Source organism: Oryctolagus cuniculus, chromosome 19, assembly GCF_051225735.1.
Source record: "Oryctolagus cuniculus isolate XC-2025 breed Fujian yellow rabbit chromosome 19, ASM5122573v1, whole genome shotgun sequence".
NCBI lineage: Eukaryota > Metazoa > Chordata > Mammalia > Lagomorpha > Leporidae > Oryctolagus > Oryctolagus cuniculus.
In genome coordinates this window covers 40,410,453-40,429,864 of record NC_142885.1, presented here as the reverse complement: position 1 = coordinate 40,429,864, position 19,412 = coordinate 40,410,453, and the positions used below count along the sequence as shown (strand labels likewise).

The 19,412-nt window shown below is 42.5% G+C and overlaps 1 protein-coding gene across 1 annotated transcript; it reads left to right on the top strand.

Annotated features, from left to right (window-relative positions):
- Positions 1 to 1,051: 1,051 nt before the first annotated feature.
- Positions 1,052 to 16,699, top strand: AKR1E2 (aldo-keto reductase family 1 member E2). Its single transcript, XM_051834961.3, has 8 exons — positions 1,052 to 1,153; positions 2,669 to 2,836; positions 5,517 to 5,633; positions 7,758 to 7,835; positions 10,000 to 10,122; positions 13,203 to 13,300; positions 15,570 to 15,642; positions 16,543 to 16,699. The coding sequence occupies exons 1-8, from the start codon at positions 1,115 to 1,117 to the stop codon at positions 16,651 to 16,653; spliced, it is 807 nt and encodes a 268-aa protein (XP_051690921.2). The 5' UTR covers positions 1,052 to 1,114; the 3' UTR covers positions 16,654 to 16,699.
- The last annotated feature ends 2,713 nt before the right edge of the window (positions 16,700 to 19,412 follow it).

Below are 19,412 nucleotides of genomic sequence, written 5' to 3'. Positions count from 1 at the left end.
AACAGGAGGTGCCAGGTGGATGTGAGTTAAGAGGACACCCGGAATGACCTTTGGAGGCTTTACCCTGGCAATAGCTGCTTCACTGAGCACAGTGGGCTCTGCCATCCTCGCCTGCTCAGCTCAAACACTATGGCCCCAGGTAGGAAATCAGAAACAAAATCTTCACATGGTGTTGAGTGTCCACATTAGGAGTCCAGGACTAAAGGGGATGAAGGAGCAGGACCTGCAAGCACTAGTAACAGTGAGAGGGACCTCAGAAGACTCCCTTGTCTCACTCTTTTTTCAGCCTCTGGAGGCATCCAGGTCACTCTCTGTAGCTGGGGTAATGACTCTTGTCCTGCACCCACTGAGGGACTTGAGGCTCCAACAAGGGCTGTGTTGGCCCTGGAGAAATGATCCTGAGCTCGACCACATCCTGCACCACCCAAATCCTCTTTGCCCCAAGCCCCACATCTTTCTGCTTGGGAGGACCCACCCTGGGGTTGAAGGCATTTCCAAAATCTCAAGGGACAGTAGAATCATTGATGGAGAATCAAGGCCAATAGAGATTTTTGAGAGCCTATGGAATTCTCCGGGTCACATACTCCCAGACCAGCACCCTAATTGTAGAAGGGAAAGCTGAGGCCACCTCTCATATTTTGTTGCCCCATATACAACGGATTGGCCCTGGAAATCTTACCCTAGACCCAACTATTCTGGCGACTGCCACAGAATCACAGATCTTGTCCGCTTGAAGTGCTCTGGAGATAGCTCCTGCCAGGGGAGAAACGGAACCTAGAGGAAGCCACTCACACACACACGCACACATACACACACGAACACATACACACACGCACACATACACATGCATGCATGATAGGCACCAGCTACGTTGCTAGGAGACGGCAAGCCTGGCGCCACTTTCCTAGCCAAAGAACCCGACCACTTGTTTGATTCTAGAAGGAAGAAACCCCCCACTCTCCACCCCACATGATGTCTCCAGCCAATCAGGATGAGTTCCATCAACCAATCAGGGGGCTTGCAGTGCACGTGGGGTCTCCAAGTAACCAACATGGCCGCTGCTATCCTCACCAACTGATCAGAGCCAGCCGTCACTAACACCGCAACACCAAGAATGACGAAGATCCCTGTTCTGGGGCTGGGCACCTGGAAGGTGAAATGGTCTGGCATGCCGGAAGTGGCCTCCTCTTCCGCCACTGCACACCTGACTTAAGTGAATTCTGGAGGGTGGAGGCTGGGCTCTGGACGGGTGAATCTTCGCCTTGGGGTCTCCGGCACCCAGAACTTCCCAGGCTTCTCGCCCTACTCCTCAGACCACGGCCCCTCCACCTGATACGGATCCAAACTGGGATCCGTAACGGGTCTGGGAAGTCGCTTGTGCCATGCTAGAGGTCCACTCCTGCCTGAGGAAGACACGGCTGTTAACCTAAAATGGCATCCCGCTATGACATGAGCAGGACTGAAACTTTTGTAAAACAAATTTTAGTAAATTATCTGAGAATCTGGTGGCAGCTATGGCATTTCATAGTTGCTTTTAATATTTTAAACCTCCTGTTTTTTAGCATTTTGTCTGTTTTTGAGTTGAGGGTTATGCTGAAGAGTTTAGGACACTTGCCCTCTTATTACTTTATTACACGGCTATTAAACCTTCATTTCTTCTTGAGTTTTTAATTTACTTCTAGAAACCTTTCCATTTTATGTTATTTTTCTAATAATACCTATGTATAGCTATAGGTAATATTTTCTTTTAAGTTTATTTGGTCTGCATATCCTTCCTTTTCATATCATTTTACAAAGTGGGCTTCTATTGATTAATCTTTCCCGAAGGTTGTGTATTTTATTATGGTGGTGTATTATTATTTATTATAGTCTTTCCCAATGGTTGTGTATTTATTATTATTTTCATAGAACAAATTTCTGGTTCTGTTGATTTCCATGTTTCAGCTTTGTTTCCTATTCCACTGATTTCCTTCTTTTCATGCTTTTGTTCTCTAGTCATGTGGCTTTTCCTTTTCTAACTTAAGATACTCACTTTTTTTTCATTGTCATTTGGCCACACTGACATCTATTGCTTGTTAAATGAAGACCACTGTACTGATACATCTCATAGATTATGGAGAAGTTCAAATGTAAAAATGGTTTGTGAAGTATCAAGCCCACTATGAATCTTCTCGTAAGCTTATGATCCTCCTCCATAGTCTTGCCCACATTCTAGTCTCTTCTCTCGCTTGAGCCCAGCTGATGGCGACTGTGTGTAGCATCTGTGGTATTCATTTGCGTTTAGCTCATGTTCCCTGTGTCTGTTACCTTCATACAGTATGGTCTTGAAAAATACTGGACAGGTCCTATCCCTCTTTGTCACAGTAATAATAATGATTATTATTAATAATTCTACATTTATTCTTTGATTATTCAAGAAGCATGGCATCTCTGCAGACATGAAAAAGACCTATGTTTTTTGCCCAAATAAAGGAACTAGAACTTAAATGATCTGTAAATTTGTTTCTGACTCTGATTCCCTAAGTTATGACTGATTGACAATAGTGCCGGTTCAGTGACTAAATTTGCTATGTATTATGTGACTCCACATTCTTAAGTGAAAGCAGGGGGATTTGGGTTGGATCACTTTGATTTTGGAAGGAACACTTTTGTTTTGCTGGTTCCACAGGCAGGCCCAGGAGAGGTGACTGAGGCAGTGAAGCTGGCCATTGACTTGGGGTATACGCACTTTGACTGTGCTTCCTTATACCACAATGAGAGTGAGGTTGGAACAGCCGTCTACTCCAAAATCGTGGAGGACATCGTGACGCGAGAGGATCTCTTCATTGTCAGCAAGGTAGGTCTTCTTGGTTGCGCAGGCAACAGAGTCTCAGCCATTCCAGTATTCACTAACAGAAAAGCTAGAATCGCATAGCATGGAGAAGTTTCTAATTTCCCGATAAAGTTTGATGGCTTTGCTCCACACACGAACCACTACTCACAGAGATTTCACATATTCATGAAAAATGTCACTGAGACCTATTGCATGTGGGTCGATTTCCCTCATGTTATTGATTTGGCCATTAAGGAGGGATTGCACAGATATCTTCCAATTAATGATATATTCTTAAAACAAACATCAAGAGTTGGGTGATGAGGTGCATTAGGTTAAGCTGCTATCAGGTTTGCCTGCATCCTATATCAGAGAGCCTGGAATAGATGCCCAGCTCTGCTTCCAGTCCTGCTAGTGCATACAGGGAGACAGCAGTTGATTTTTCCAATGCTTGGGTTTCTCCCATTCACACAGAGACATGAATGATATTCCTGGTGCAGCCCAAACCACTAGTGCATTTTCAGAGTGACCAGTGAATGGAAGATTTCTTCCTCTTTCTGCCTCTCCATCTCTCATCCTCATTCTCCCTTAAAAATTGAGTAACCTGCACTTGAACTTTGTCTACATAGCAATTCTCAAATTTAGAATCATTACAGATAGTGAAAATGGAGGTTCCAGTTTCTACCCCAGACTTCTGGTTAATAAACTGTGGGCATAGTGCAGGTGAAGAGGTGGGGGATAGCATTACAAAAGGAACAATTTCAGCCAGTGCCCTGGCTCAATAGGCTAATCCTCCGCCTGTGGCACTGGCACACCGGGTTCTAGTCCTGGTCGGGGTGCCGGATTCTGTCCTGGTTGCTCCTCTTCCAGGCCAGCTCTCTGCTGTGGCCAGGGAGTGCAGTGGAGGATGGCCCAAGTCCTTGGGCCCTGCACCTGCATGGAAGACCAGGAGAAGCACCTGCTCCTGGCTTCAGATCAGTGCGGTGCTCCGGCTGCAGCGCACTGGCCACAATGGCCATTGGGGAGTGAACCAATGGAAAAAGGAAGACCTTTCTCTCTGTCTCTCTCTCTCTCTCTCACTGTCCACTCTGCCTGTAAAAAAAATTAAAAAAAGAAACGATTTCAGTACAGTCATCAGGCCCAAAGGAGACAGCCAATGAAGGAATCTCTAAGAAGTTTGGTGCTATTGGATCACACAGCGAGAGGCTTTAGAGGGGAAAATGATGTGAAGTTGGAGATGTGGGCAGAGGACAGGTCAGGAGGGGCTTGGAAAGTTATCTCAGCAGCTTGTACTTTGTCCTTGAGATGCAGGTCAATTGTCAGGCTTTTAAGCAGCTAATATGTAAGAGGTGGGGGGGTTGTGTTGTATATGGGGTGTTGTAGCAGCGGAAAGGAGCAGGCATTTGATTAAGAGGCAGGAGACAAGTAAGGAGATATTAACAGTATAGGTGGGTGTTGATGAAGGTCACACTTGGAATAGTGGGGGGATGGGAAAGAGAAGTGGACATGAGTATGGTGAAAAGGCAAGCCTTCTAGAAAATGCAGGGAGTAGATCGAGGTAGTGGAAAATTAATGAATTCCTTTGCCTTTGACTTTGAAGCAGAATGTTAAGACCTTGATATCGAGAACCATGTGTTCAATTTCTAGCTCTCTGTAGCTGTCAGTCAGGAGTGTGGGTATCAGACAGCAGATGGCTTAGCACTACAGCTTCAACACCTATGAAACAAGGCTTTGAGAAATTTCTAGACTGAAAATTTTACAATTACAATAGTGCCTTTCTGTTTTACTCTAAGGCAATTAATTTTTGCCTTTCATTATTGTTGTCTAATAAAAGTGGTAAGGGTTAGGGCACAGTGTTTGCTTGTATAGAAATTTCTTCTGAATACTCCAAGTAGGGAGACAGACAATTGGGATTTCTAAGGTTCACCCCACTGTCTGGGGACAAGTTGCTTCTGAATAAGTCACAGCTGTTGCAGTATACTCATTATTTTGGAAATTTGGAAAAGTCATCAACATGTTCACAATATTTTGTTAAAATATTGTGTTTATTTTCATTTATTTTACATTCCTTTTCCTTTCATTCACCTTGTTTTTGTTTTCACTCGCTTCTATGGAGACTTCAGGTTAGCTTTTGTCACCAGAAGCAAAAACATAGTGGAGAAAAAATGAGGGGAAAAACAATTACATATTTTTTAGTTAATGGAGCAAATTGGAAGAAATACCTACATCAATATGACAATACATGTTAGCTTATGTAGTTTATTCAACAAGGCTCCATTAGCTTCAAATAGGGAACCATTCACATGAAATCTGTTAGTGAATATGACTTGGAAACACAATACATAAATATTTCTGATTTTTCTTCATATTCTTTCTGCCAGCAGGTATTATTGGCAGCCCCAGAGAATCCAAATAATAACCACCATAACTTCTACCAAGTTTTTCTTGGTGTCCTGAACTTCCCTTGAGTAGGAATTTGACAAAGGAGCCCTCTTTGGAGACCCTTTCCAGGGGGTCTAAGAAAGTTTTTGAGTATAATATCACTTCGTGTTCTCCTCAGAACTTGTTATGTTGTATTGGCCATTTTCTCATCTTAAATATTTTTGATCTTCCAGAGAGTAGCTTTTGTGGGACTGAAGACCCCAGTGTTTTGTTAGCTCTGGGATATGGCTGTGTGTCACAGTGGCCCCTCTGTCCTTTGTAGCTGTGGTGCACCTGCCACAAGAAGTCCTTGGTGAAAGCAGCATGCATCAAGACTCTGAAGACACTCAACCTGGAATACATCGACCTTTACCTCATGCACTGGCCTATGGGTTTCAAGGTACTGTTCATTAAGTGGTTAGATATCCAGCTTTCAGGGATTCCTCTCCACAGTCAAACCCCATTTCATGGTGGAAACAGCATGGGCCAGCATTCAGGATAGATTTCTGCTACTGCAGACAGCACATGCTGGCTGTGGTCTGGGAAGGCATCTTAAAATCTCTGGGTCTTAGCTCAGGAGAGGATTGAATTGGAGAACCTCTGATGATTTCATTTTTCTGTCTTTAAGTCTGGCACTTTTCTTTCAAGCTAAAAGGGAGTGAGTTTTTTGCATCTATGTATAGGTGAAAGAGGTATCTGATGAGGAAATACTACTACTCAAGACTTCTGATTGTGCCATTCCCAGCTTTCCAGTGATGTCCTTGGCCGTACTTCTTCTTGCAAGTTCCATTCTCTTTGGAGGGATTGTTTTTGTGCATGATATGCTTGTTCATCACTACAGGGTCTGGTTGATGATGAAAATAGATGATTCTTCTGCTTAGCTTTATGTTATTCCATTAATGGCTGATCTTACAATCACCCCTCCCACCCCCTGCTTTAACTCAGCAGCATTCCCTGCCTCAATCTCTTGTGAGTGCTGCCTAGGTTGTCCCTGCACATCAGCCCTAGGTGAAAATGGAAGCCTTCCTGGACAAGGACAGGTCACTTGGGTGGTGCCTGGGAAATTCAGAAGTCTTTGAAGCGTGGTGATTCTTACGTTGGAATGGGTGACAGCTGATCATAAACTTTCCTTGAGTGACTGCTGCTGCCCCACTATGCCTGCCTTGTTTGAAGGTCTTATAGTGTGCACCAAAATGTTGGTTATCACTTTGGATTAAAACAACATAGCCCACTCCATTTCCAGTGCAGCTTTGTATCTAGTTTCAATAAATAACACAGGTACATGAGTCACATTAACACAGAACAGAAGATGCATAGAGAGCAAAAGAGGCAGAAATAATTAAAAAATAATTCTGTTTTTGAATACCACCACAATAAAGCAGTGATAATAAGTATATTGCACTTACTTTTTTCCTCTCATTATTTTAATTAGGTGCCAGGTCTTGTTTAGGTACTTAACGTAAAGCATTCATTTCATCCTCACAGCATTACTGTAAAGTATGTGCTGTTAATTTTCCATTACATAGATGATGCCACTGAGGCAAGGAAGTTTAAAGAAGATTACTGGGACCCAGAAGCTTATGTTTAGGTCAGGTATTTATTGCTCTCTGCCAGGAGATTCCTGCTTTTGGATCTCTGAATGGTAGAAAACAAGGCAGCACCAGACCATTCAACAAACTACACAGTAGAATAATAGTGTAGCATCAATAGCATGTCTTCTGACCATGATGTCAGAGGCAGAGAAGAGCAGCGTCCAGCTGTGAAACCAGGACAAAATTTGTGTGGGGGACTTGAAGAATGTCAACATAGAGGAAGGCTTAGAAGCAAGATAGGTCCTTCATTTCATTATGGAAATTTCCTCTGAGACACAGACCACTTTGGGTCTTCTGTCACTTTGGTAGATTGCACGTGGCCAAATAAACGTAAGTCTTTCACCACTCATGCCATAATATGCTGGGTAGGTAGGGGGTGAGTGTGAGTGAGGCAGGAGAATTGCAAATCAACACCTGCAACTGTTCAGAAGGGACTTAGAAATTTTACCATTTAAGAGTGTTTTTCTTGGCCATGTACTTTCTTCGTACCTTTGAATTCTCAGTTAATTATTTCTTGTCCTGATGAGAATTCTAAGAAAAGAGGAATAAATACTAAGAATGGAGTTGAGAGAAGGTTTTCTGTGCTCTTTGGACATGAAGAAAATTACTTTTGCCCTCTTCTTTACCTGAAGTTACTAGACTGTTCTCTGGCAATGGGTGATGATTCAATGCCTTTCCTTTCTCCCTTGTGAGAGGTAGGCAGTGAACTGGAAGGTTGGTGAGGACTTTGCTGTTTATCTGGTCTGCTTGACCCTTGGTTTTACAAAGGTAGGAAACCAAGGCCTATAAAAGGCACTGCCAGGCTGCAGCTTGGATGCTGATCTCGTGACACATAGAGATCTTTCCAAGTATCTTGATCCTCTCTCTACACAGGGTCTTCATCACTGGTGACTAGGGGCCATAATAAGCTCATTTTCTTCATATTCTCATAGCCAGGAAAGAAAGAGTTGCCTTTGGATCATCATGGAAATGTTATACCAAGTGATACCGACTACTTGGAAACATGGGAGGTAAGCTGAGCCATGTCAGGTGGCAACTTCATCCTTGCTGGTGGATCACCAAAAATAGGAAGTTGTGAGACACAGAGCTTCTTGTGTTCAAGGACACCAGGTTTGTCTAGTTGAGACACAGGGATTTCAGTATGAATTAGGGATGGATGCTTGAAGAACTCAGACAAATCAAATGACTTCCCTGTTAGCATTAGCTTATTGTTTTACTTCTCTCTAAAACTTTAAGAACCACTAAAGAAGCCTGGCTTTTTTTTTCTCAAATGCTTTTTGTTAAAAGATACAAAATACTTATTTCATAAAATGCAGAATAACATAAAAAAGAAAATTTTAAAATTTGTGTTTCCATTACCTATTGGCACCCACTATTAATACTTTATAGTTCTTACTATGTCTCTTTTAAATATTCTAAATGATAATGTTGACAGCATAGTGAAATGCATGTGAGGGAGACGGAAGGCAAATAGAAGGACAGTTGAAATTTTCACAAGTTTCTAGGGTCTGGGTGATAAATAGTGAGGCTTGAAATAAAGTAGAGAGCAGGGGAATAAAGGAGGTGGTAAGTTTAGGAATCTCATGAAGGTTAACAAATAGACTGTGGGCAGGAGTAGGGAGTGAGGATATCAAGGTTCCTTTAGGACATAGTCTCTAGCATGGCTGACTGAGTACATATTTTTTTTTATTTTTAATTTTTATTTAATGAATATAAATTTCCAAAGTACAGCTTATGGATTACAATGTACATATATTTTTCCAACCAGCGTGGAAGATAGAGAAAGGGAATGGTTACAGATCATGAATAAAGAGACTTCAAACTTGAACTGAGTTTAGTGGATAGCTTGAATTCAAGAGATGGAATCATGGAGCCACTACTTGAGAATGATGAGTGATGTCATTTAAGAGTCCACAACCATGCAACGGGGAGACAATGGGGAAACCACAGAGTGAAGACCTTGGACTAGCTGCCACCATCCTCATCACCTGTGAATCAGTGAGACACAGGCTGACTCCATGTCTGAGATATCAGGACCAGTGTCCAGGAATTCCAGCACTGTCACTCCTTTAAGATTTGGGTTAAACTTTCAGTGTAGTGACAGGGAGTTCCTGGTTATTGTTGCAGAGCAGAGGCAGTAATGGGTGCACACTGACTCGCTGCTCATGGCCCAGTGACCATTCAGGACTTACTGCTGACTAGGGGACTGGCACAGAGGTCATCTTCATTCTGACGCTGAGGGCTAGGCTGACTTGCTCATCAGTGAACAACTCAGATCTTTGTGTTGCTGTACCATTGAGTTCTTTATCATATTAAGTGGTAAAGGTGAGACAGGAAGTGATATATAATTGTGATAAGGAAATGTAAAGAAATAAAATCAGCAATAGACATATTTGTTTGACACCATACCAATGGATATTCAGATTACTAGCAATCATAGTAGTTGAATGTATGAAATGTTTATTAAATTCCAGGCTTAACTAAATTTTTTTTGCACATCATGTCATGGAACCCTTCAAAGTATCCTGCGGTTGCCTGTGAGGAAATTCAAGCTTCATAAAATCATATAATTTGCCCACCTAGCATGTACCAGATATAAAGAGATGAAACTGAGAGCAGACCTTGGGTGCAGAAATGCTTTTAGGGGCTGGTGTTGTGGTGCAGTGGGTAAATCCTGCACTTGCAGCACCAGCATCCCATATGAGTGCTGGTTCAAGTCTTGGCTGCTCCAGTTCTGATCTAGCTCCCTGCTAATACACATATGAAAGCTGAGGAGGATGGCCCAAGTCCTTGGGCTCCTGCACCCAGGTGGGAGAAACAGAAGAAACTGCTAGCTCATGGCTTTGACCTAGCCAAGCACTGGCCATTGCAGCCACTAGGGGAGTGAACCAGCAAATGGAAGAGCTCTCTCTCTCTCTCTCTCTCTCTCTCTCTCTCTCTCTCTTCCTCTCTCACACTTCCCCCCTCCATCCCTCTCTTTCTCTCTCTCCCTGCCTCTCCTTCTATGTAACTCTGTCTTTCAAATAAGTAAATAAATCTTAAAAAAGAAATGCTTTGAAATTTTAAGTAAGATACCCTAAAAATTCATTGTATGTAGAATACTATGCCAGGTTGCTAAGAGGCATGACTGTCAGGAGAGTAGACAGAGACCCTGAAATCTTTGCTCTTTTTCAGGCCATGGAGGAGCTGGTGAAGGCAGGGCTAGTCAAGGCCATTGGAGTGTGCAACTTCAACCATGAACAACTTGAGAGGCTTTTGAAAAAGCCTGGTTTGAGGATCAAACCAGTGACTAACCAGGTGAGTGGTAGAAGTGTCAGAGGGTTTCGGTGGTATTGTTAGTTTCCTAACTGTTAATGTAACTATGTCGGAAATGGGATGAGGTAAGCACACAAGAAGACATTGTCCTCCAGAGACTGTCGCTGTCATGACTTGCAGTAAAAGTTGAGCTCATGACAGGATGAGTAGGCATGTGGGTTTCTCTAAGGCTTATCTGTAAGGTAGTAGTGTTGTCAGTCTAGGTATGAGCTGGAGCTTGGTTCTCCTTATGCACTCATAGGCAGGTCATCAGGTGTGTTATGCAGGCTCAGGGTGCTGGCAGGCCCTGTGCCCTCATTAGATGAAAACAACCCTTTTCTCTTCCCTGCCAGCCAAGCAGACTGGCAGCAGGAATGGGGTAGTTGAGGAAATGCCTTCACCTCAGGTTCACAGGGGCTGGCCCTTCTTATTTTTAATGCAGAGAAAAGACTTGTGGAAACAGGACTATTACATTTTCTAGACAGACTGAATAGCTTAACATTTCCAAAGAACATTTTTGCAGTATCATATTTTACTTAAACATAATAATTAAAGTGAAATGCACATGTACAGGAAAGTGTACATGTGTAAAAGGAGTTTGATGTGTCCTCATAAAGATAGCACAGCTTCCTAACCAGGATTCAGGTCAGGAAAGAGAGCAGGATCAGTACTCCAGAAGCTCTCAATCATGCTCATTTCTATTAAGCACCCATATCCTGCAAAGGTAACCATTGTTCTGATTTCTAGAAATACAGATTGGATTTTCATCTCTTTACAGATAGAATAAAAATGGTTTACAGACAGATTTTGTCAGGTTTATTTCACACACATTATGTTTCTTATATGAATTCCAATGTGCTTGTGTGTGTATTCAACTCATTGTTCTATATGGGATTCCATTGTGTGAATACTCCATGATGTAGTTATTCCTTCTGTTGTTGATATGTACATGGATGGTTTTCAGTTTAGAACTATCAAGGAAAGAGCATCACTTTGTGCTTTTTAAAAATTCGGTTTTTAAAAATTCATTATGACAGTAGTGAGTGTGGAAGACTTAGGTTGAGTTCTAGGCTCTTGGATTAGGCCTGGCCCAGACCTAGCTGTTGTGGACCCTTGGAGAGTGACTCTGCAGTGGGAGACTTCTCTATCTCTCTTTCTCACTTTCAAATGAAGTGAATATAAGTAAATCGCTGTCCAGTGTGACACCCATACAGAGAAGTCCATGAGTCATTAAGGGTATAACTGAATTTTTTCAGTTGACCACACTTAAATGTTCAGCACCCAGAGCAAGAATGAACATCCTCAGCTTTCCAGAAGGTCTTTCTGTCTCCCGTACAAGTCACCATCTCAAAGAGCAATCTCTAATTCAATGTCTAATATAGTTCAATTTTGCTTCTTCCAAACATTACACACATGGAATTTGTTTAAATGAACAATAGCTTCTTTGTTGTGTGTATTTTTTTGTTGTTGTTGATGATGAAATATATTTTAAATACCTAGTAATAATTGCTGGAAATGGAGAGATAGGGCAACTTGGAGAGTCTATTTTCGTAGAGTTGTGGACTCAAAAATGCAGGTTTTGGAATATTCTAGAAGGCCTAGATTTTCTGTTGGAGGATTCCTGGTAGCCAATCTTGCTGGGCTGGTCATATCCCTGAGAGTAAAGACTCTATTCATCGATCACTTTAATTCACTCTAAATGTACATTTAAGTCCACTTATAACCTGGCATTGTACATGAGAATATAGAGAAAATAGAAGAGTTAGCAATCCTGCTCTCAAGCTTCTTAAAATATTAATGGAAGTCACCTGTTCTATACATTTATCACATGTAACTCCTCAATTTAATTTGTTCATTTCTGCATGCCTAGGTTTGTCTAGGTGTTGAGGTACATTATATCTACAAATCACATTGAATCTGTTAAAAATTAATTAAAATTAAAAATAAAACAAACAAATGCGCATAAAAACTCCTTGTTTCTGGGACCAGCATTGTGGTGTAGTGGGTTATGCTGGTGCCTGCTACATTGGCATCGCATATGAGTGCCAGTCCATGTCCTGGTCATTCTATTTCTGATCCAGACCCCTGCTAATTGTCTGGGAAAAGCGGTAGAAAATGGTCTAAGTGTTTGGGCCCCTGCCACCCATATGGGAGACCCAGGTAGAGCTCCCAGCTCCTGGCTTGGTCCTGGACCAGCACTGGCCATGATGGTCATCTAAGAAGTGAAGCAGCAAATGGAAGATCTCTCTCTCTCTCTCTCTCTCTCTCTCTCTCTCTCTCTCTTTCTCTTTCAAATAAATAATATAAATAAATCTTTAACACAATCCTTGTCCTTATAAAGCTTAAGTCCTAGTGAAAACAGATATAAGAAATAAATATGTATGTTGTCAGATGATGATAACTGCTATAGGGGAAGATAAAGGACAGAAAGGAGATGGGAGATACGGAGTGTTGTAGTTTTCTTTTCCTTTCTTTTTTTTTTTTTTTTGACAGGCAGAGTGGACAGTGAGAGAGAGAAAGACAGAGAAAAAGGTCTTCCTTTTCCGTTGGTTCACCCCCAATGGCCCCTGCGGCCAGCACACCGCACTGATCCGAAGCCAGGAGCAGGTGCATCCTCCTGGTCTCCCATGCGGGTGCAGGGTCCAAGTACTTGGGCCATCCTCCATTGCCCTCCCGGGTCACAGCAGAGAGCTGGACAGGAAGAGGAGCAACTGGAACAGAATCTGGCACTCCGACCGGTACTACAACCTGGAGTGCTGGCACCGCAGGCAGAGGATTAGCCTATTGAGCCACAGCGCGGGCCAAAGGTGTAGTTTTCATTTAGTACTTTGTGAAGGCCTCACTGAGCAGGAGATATTGGAGCCTTCATATGACACAGATATCCCTAAGCCTGTGGATTCAGCCCTTCACCGCGAGTGGACCTGGCTTAGTCCATCCTTATTACTTAAAAAGACACCCAGGCCTCAACATGGACACTATAGATGAATAGTGAGACCAAGACATTGATACTGGTCTTTATTATATAGTTTTCATAGGATATATTTTGCCTGAGTTTTTGTGGTCATCTGTGCTTTTGTTTGTAGATTGAGTGCCACCCATATCTTACTCAGAAGAATCTGATTGGTTTCTGTCAAGAGAGAGATGTGTCCGTGACTGCTTACTATCCTTTTGGTAGCTCATGGTAAGGATGCATCCGTGACTATGCTAGTTGGGGCCTTAGTGGTATGGATACTGCCTTTCCATTTCATTTGGACATTTAAAGGAGATTCATTAAAAGATGTGGGCACTGTGTGGAGGGACCACAAGAGCCCTCCAAACTTCCAAGGCCCTGGGTGGAGGCCAAGAGTTTTTGCTAGAAGCTAGAGAGTCACATTTTATGGATTGCTTGAAAAGTCATTTCAAGGTCCATAACCAGCTCAAAGAGATCCTTTCATGGAGCCTTCTTTTAGTACATCCATCAGCTACTGACATCTACCAGGATGTCTCATAGAATTTTCAGTCTTTAGATAACAGAAATCCTGGATTTTTTTCTTTTCCAAGAACCCAGTATTTATATACACTGTGTTCATAATATCAGCCAGGACACTGCCACCCAACTTAGCAAATCACCAAGACAGTTGCAAATTGAATTACCCCCCTAATTTAATCCAACACCAAGAACTACTAATGTTTTTGTCAGAACTTGAAATTTGTCTTTGGAACTCCATTGTAACCATCACTGCCTTAATTAAGGAACAATTCCCTAATGTTCTTAGAGGAACCCCTTAATTATTTCCCAAGCATACCTCATCCCAATCCATCATTCACATAGTAACAGAAAGGACCTGTTTTATAATGATCATGTCACTTTCTTGCTTAAAAACACATCAAATATTAGAATGGCCTATGAGTAGCAGTTGATATGGCCTCTTCCTGCCTCTGTCTTCATTTTTTCCTCTTGTTGCAAAAATTCAATGCATCCACCACATGGAGCTACTTGAGTTCCACTATTAGAACATGTTCTTTCAAGTCTCAGGGCCTTAGCATATACCATTCTATTTACCTGGAAATCTGATCTTTTTATTGGATTCAGCCAATCCATTTTTTTTGACAGGCAGAGTGGACAGTGAGAGAGAGACAGAGAGAAAGGTCTTCCTTTGCCGTTGGTTCACCCTCCAATGGCCGCCACGGCCGGTATGCTGTGACCCGGCACACCGCACTGATCTGAAGGCAGGAGCCAGGTGCTTCTCCTGGTCTCCCATGCGGGTGCAGGGCCCAAGCACTTGGGCCATCCTCCACTGCACTCCCGGGCCACAGCAGAGAGCTGGCCTGGAAGAGGGGCAACCGGGACTAGAACCTGGTGTGTCCGCGCCGCAAGGCGGAGGATTAGCCTAGTGAGCCACGGTGCCGGCCTCCAATCCATTTTTTTAAAAATATAACGTTCAATGAAGCATTCTCATCTCCATGAATCCTTCAGGAATTCTGTATTCGTCACATTATCACATTATCATTTTTTTCTCATCCTCTTTCACTAATTAAAGCTTCCTAAGTGCAAAGACTCTTTTACTCATTCTTTTATTCTTTATCCTCAGGACATGATAGACATCCTCTAATAGGCTGAAATGATTTACATTTTGTCACCTTTGTGTTTTCCATTTGACATGCAGCCTATGTGTTTGAACTTGGTAGGAGCTGGGGAGCTCTTAGAAGGCTGGGTTACATTCCACATTTGAGCTTTTTGGAAGAAGAGCCCATGATAGGGTAGGTGGTGCAGGCTTCAAAGGAAGGGACGTGACTGTAGTCCTGGGCTTGTGGCAAGAGGCATATTCCTTCAGGGGACTGTGAGGACTATAACCAGCCCAATATTTGAAATCCAGCAACAATTTCATAAATGTTGGTGGAAAAAGTGGCTCTATAATTATTAGTTCCCATCACTTGCCTGACCTGAATGGATGTTGAAGGATGGAGTCTTCAAAATGTCTTAGTCTTCAAAATGCCATGCAGTAAAGTTTCCACGTTTAAAATCTCAACTGTTTATGTATTTGGAGTGAACGTTTCAGAGGTTATCAGCAGCAGCATAATGTACTGATCAATGGTGCTGCAGGCCATCTACCAGGTCCTATGGAAGAAGTCTAAGTAGCCAGAGAATGCATACATGTTAGTGGGACCCCCCAAATCACAGAGACCCCATTGCTTTCTGTACTTTGATGGTGCCACCTGATTCTTGAAACAAAGCACAAAATAAGTCCATATGCAAAGTGATGATGTGACGATTAACCAAAATGTTAACAATGGTCATCTCCGGATGTTGACCTTGGGGTGATGTGATTTTGTGCATCTTTTAAATTTCCTATGGTGATTATGTATCACTATCAGGGAAAAATCTATCACAGGGAGGAGAGTTTTTATTTTTAAAGAAAAAATCCATGTAGGATCTTCTAGTTCACCTCCCTGTGCTTGTGTCTTTCTAGGAAGGGGGTTGACTTGATGGATGACCCTGTGCTTCAGAGAATTGCACAGAATCATGGCAAGACTCCTGCTCAGGTACTCAAAGGGCTGTTCTGTGCTGGAAGTACCCTTACTTTTTAAAAAAGATTTATTTTATTTATTTTAAAGACAAAGTTACAGAGAGGTATAAACATTGAGAGAGGTCTTCCACCATTGGTTCACTCTCCATTGGCTGCAACAGCCAGAGCTGCACCGTTTCTAAGCTAGGATCCAGGAACTTCCTTCAGGCTTCCCATGTCGGTGTGGGGGCCCTCTACTGCCTTCCCAGGCACATCAGCAGGGAGCTGGATCGGAAGTGGAGCAGCTGAGACTTGAACTGTTGCCCATATGGGATGTTAGCACTGCAGATTGGGACTTTAACCCACTGCACCACAGCACCAGCCCCCTGGGAATGCCCTTCTTAATGTCCTCTAGGATTCCTAGGACTTGGTGCTTTTAAGGAATACATTATCTGACCTGGATGAGCTGTCAGAACTCTCTATATTGCTTTCATCCATGTTCCCATTCATCCAAACAGTCTTCTTGCCTGCTAGACTTTCAGGACTCAGAGGCCAAGCTCCCAGGCTCACTTTCTCTGTCTCCTCAGGGGCATGAACATGCTAGAGTAATTGGAACATAAAATTCATTTATTACAGTCTTCTTCATTCTAACATTGTTTGTTTGGAGGATTTGACACATTATGGAGTTCTAATTAAGGTTTGGTGGGTCCCTTGACATTCTCCTAAGGCAATTACATATGTACTGATAGAACTCTTCAGAAAATGCTAGTGTTATTTCTAAAGGAATTTGATCTGAAAGAATTTGTCATAAATCCCTGGCTGTTTCTGACATTTGAACTTTCACTTCTTAATAAAAATCAGACCTTGAGGAAAATGGCTAAGATATGAATTCTTATGATTTCCCTTTGTGTGATATAGTCTTTTTTTCTCCCTACAGATTTTGCTTCGATTTCAGATACAGAGGAATGTGACAGTGATTCCCATAGCCCTCAACCCACACCATATTAATGAGAATATTCAAGTAGGTGTTTTTCTTCTTTTATGTTAGAGGATTAGGATCCAATAGTCTAATAAAAACTATCTACTGTAACAAACAGCTCCAGGATCTCTGTGCCTTTGACACAACAAAGATCTATTCCCCTGCACTGTAGATGTTTGCAATGGTCCTTTTCCTTGGTGATAAAAGGGACCAAGGCTTCATGTCAGTGGGCCTTGCATCCCCACTGTCCCTTGCCCAGGGTTTTGACTTTTCTCCAGTAAGCCCAAATTGAGGAAGAGGAAAGAGTCTCTTATAAAAGATATTTTGACAGACCAGGCTTGCAGATGTCTACCTCACTTCCACTGACACTGGTTGGTCCCGATAATCATGTGGCTGCAACAAATGGCAAGGGAGACTGGATGTTGTCCACCCATTGTCTCAGGAACAAACTGAAGCAATGACAGCAGTCCAGTCTCTGCTACATGTGAGGGTGCTCACTGGTCACTTGAAAGTTGCTGTTTGAGTGTAAAATTGAAAGGTTCCTGTCCTAACTCCTGTCTGATGACTTTTGAAAGGTAGGAGTGAAGGCCAGTCAGGTATCTCCTTTTGGAAATATGTGTATGAAACACTGAAAGGTCAGGATCCTTTTGAGGAAAACATTTTCAATCTCTGGCAAGAACAGTTGAAGTATGTGAGATTTATTTTTGGAACTTTGTGTGGCTTCAACTCTGAAGATACAGTCTATAGCATAGTGGTTAAGACACAGATTTGGGATTTCAAAAGGCCCACCCGCCATCTAACAGCTATGTCACTTCTCTAAACCTTAATTTCTTCATCAGAATGCCATCTCACAGATTGCTGAAAGTATTAAATATAATAACACATGTGAAATTATTAGTGTAAGTGACTATTCCAAAGAAGCACCTAATGCCATTAGCTGCCAGTCATGGGAATTTCCTCAAGGGCATCAGTAGGCATTGCTAGTGACCAAACTCCATTAGTCATGTCAGTGCAGTTTGACATGTGTGACACATGACATGTGTGAGCCTGGGACTGTTTAGTCACTTATATCTTCAGTAGATCTGTTGCACTGATATCCAGAATTCTGCTGCTGTGTTTATCATTAAGTCCAGCTTCTCATTAACTCCTTGAGTCACTGTTGTACCCTTAAATTTTACTACAACAGCCAGAAAAAATAAAATGTATCCAGAGATGTAGTTAGCCCTCTGTATCTGCAGGGAATTCATTCTGGGGGCGCCTGTGGATACTAGAACCTGGGGATGCTCAAGTTCCCTGTATGTATTTACTTATACACATATTCTGTTGTATTTAAATCATTAATAGATTGTTTATCAAACATAATAAATAATAAATAATAAATGCAATGTAAATAGTTATCATACAGTACCACTTAGGGAATAAAGACAAAAGCAAATAGTTCAATAAAGAAACATTTTCCCTGAAATTTTTCAATACACAGTTGGTGGTATCTACATATATGGAACCCACAGATATGGAGGGCTGGCTGTATTGGTGGATCTGCATTTAACAGTGCAGTGTCCTCAGACCTAATGGCTCCTCAGGTAGTGTGAGGTGGAACACAGTGTCATTACCAGTCAGTGTGGCAGTTGAGGCAGTCTACTCCTCACAGAAAGACCTTGGGAATAAGAGCATGACAGAGTGCTCATAGTGCTCACTGTAATGGGCTAATGCCTTTTGGGAGTAGAATCCTCCTCCCACCTGTCACCTGTACACATCCCTTCAAACTTCCTGAGATGTCTTGGTCTTAAATGGTCAAGGTCAGAGGCAGTTGACCAGAAAAGTTATACTTTGAGACAACACATTCAGCTAAGTTATTGGAGGCTCAGTTATCTGGGGTGGTTACTGATAGGCCTCTTGGAGTTATGTCTCAAATCTTGGGCCGGAAGTCAATATTTGGAAGTGGGTGAATGACTGGCATCTGCCCCATGTAGTGCAGCCAAGATTCTTCCTAGAAGGAGATAGCCTTGTCAAATGCCCAAAACAGCACTCCTGCCTCAGAATCAACCCTTGGGACATTTGGATCTGGCTAAAAGGTCCATGAGAGTTTCACAGGCATGGGAAGCCATGACACGGTGGCAAAAAACAATCTAAATGAAAGATCCTGGTGAACAATACCCCAGCAGAAGGAACAGGCCAACAAAGAGGGAGGCACCTTTCTCTGAAGGGAGGAAGGAACCTCCACTGTGATATGGCCTTGACTAAACAAGTTCAGAGTTGGTGAACTCAAGGGGCTTCCATAGCCTAGACAGCTCATAGCAAGAGTCTCGGGTGATTGCTGACGTCATAAATAAGAGTGTCAATTGTTAAATCAACAACGGGAGTCACTGAGTACAGGCTCCCCATGTAGGATCTCTGTCCTTAATGTGTTTTACTATGAAACTTAAAAACAACACTACTAGTCGAACAATGCCCTATACCTTGTGTGGTTTTGTGAGTGCAGCCTGTTGAAATCCTTGCTTAGTATATACTAAGTTGATCTTCTGTATATGAAGGTGATTGAAAATGAAACTCAATGAAGGGCGGGATGGGAGAAGGAGTGGGAGAGGGGAGGGCCGTGGGAGGGAGGGAGGTTGGGGGGGGAGCCACAACAATACAAAAGTTGCACTTTGTAAATTCACATTTATTAAATAAAAAAGAAGGAGATAGCCTTGAGAAACTTACCTGACACTCTCAGCATTTGCAGCTTAATAGCTTTGAAAGTTCATAACCTCATGTGAAAGCTCAGCAAGCGGAAGTCAGAGCCACAGCTGCCTCTCCACCCCTCTGCCAAAGATCGTGGTGCCTTG

Coding starts and splice junctions, on each gene's coding strand:
- AKR1E2 (XM_051834961.3), top strand. CDS start 1,115: ATGACGAAGATCCCTGTTCTGGGGCTGGGCACCTGGAAG. Junction 5,634..7,757: donor ACTGGCCTATGGGTTTCAAG/GTACTGTTCATT, acceptor ATATTCTCATAG/CCAGGAAAGAAAGAGTTGCC. Junction 7,836..9,999: donor ACTACTTGGAAACATGGGAG/GTAAGCTGAGCC, acceptor GCTCTTTTTCAG/GCCATGGAGGAGCTGGTGAA.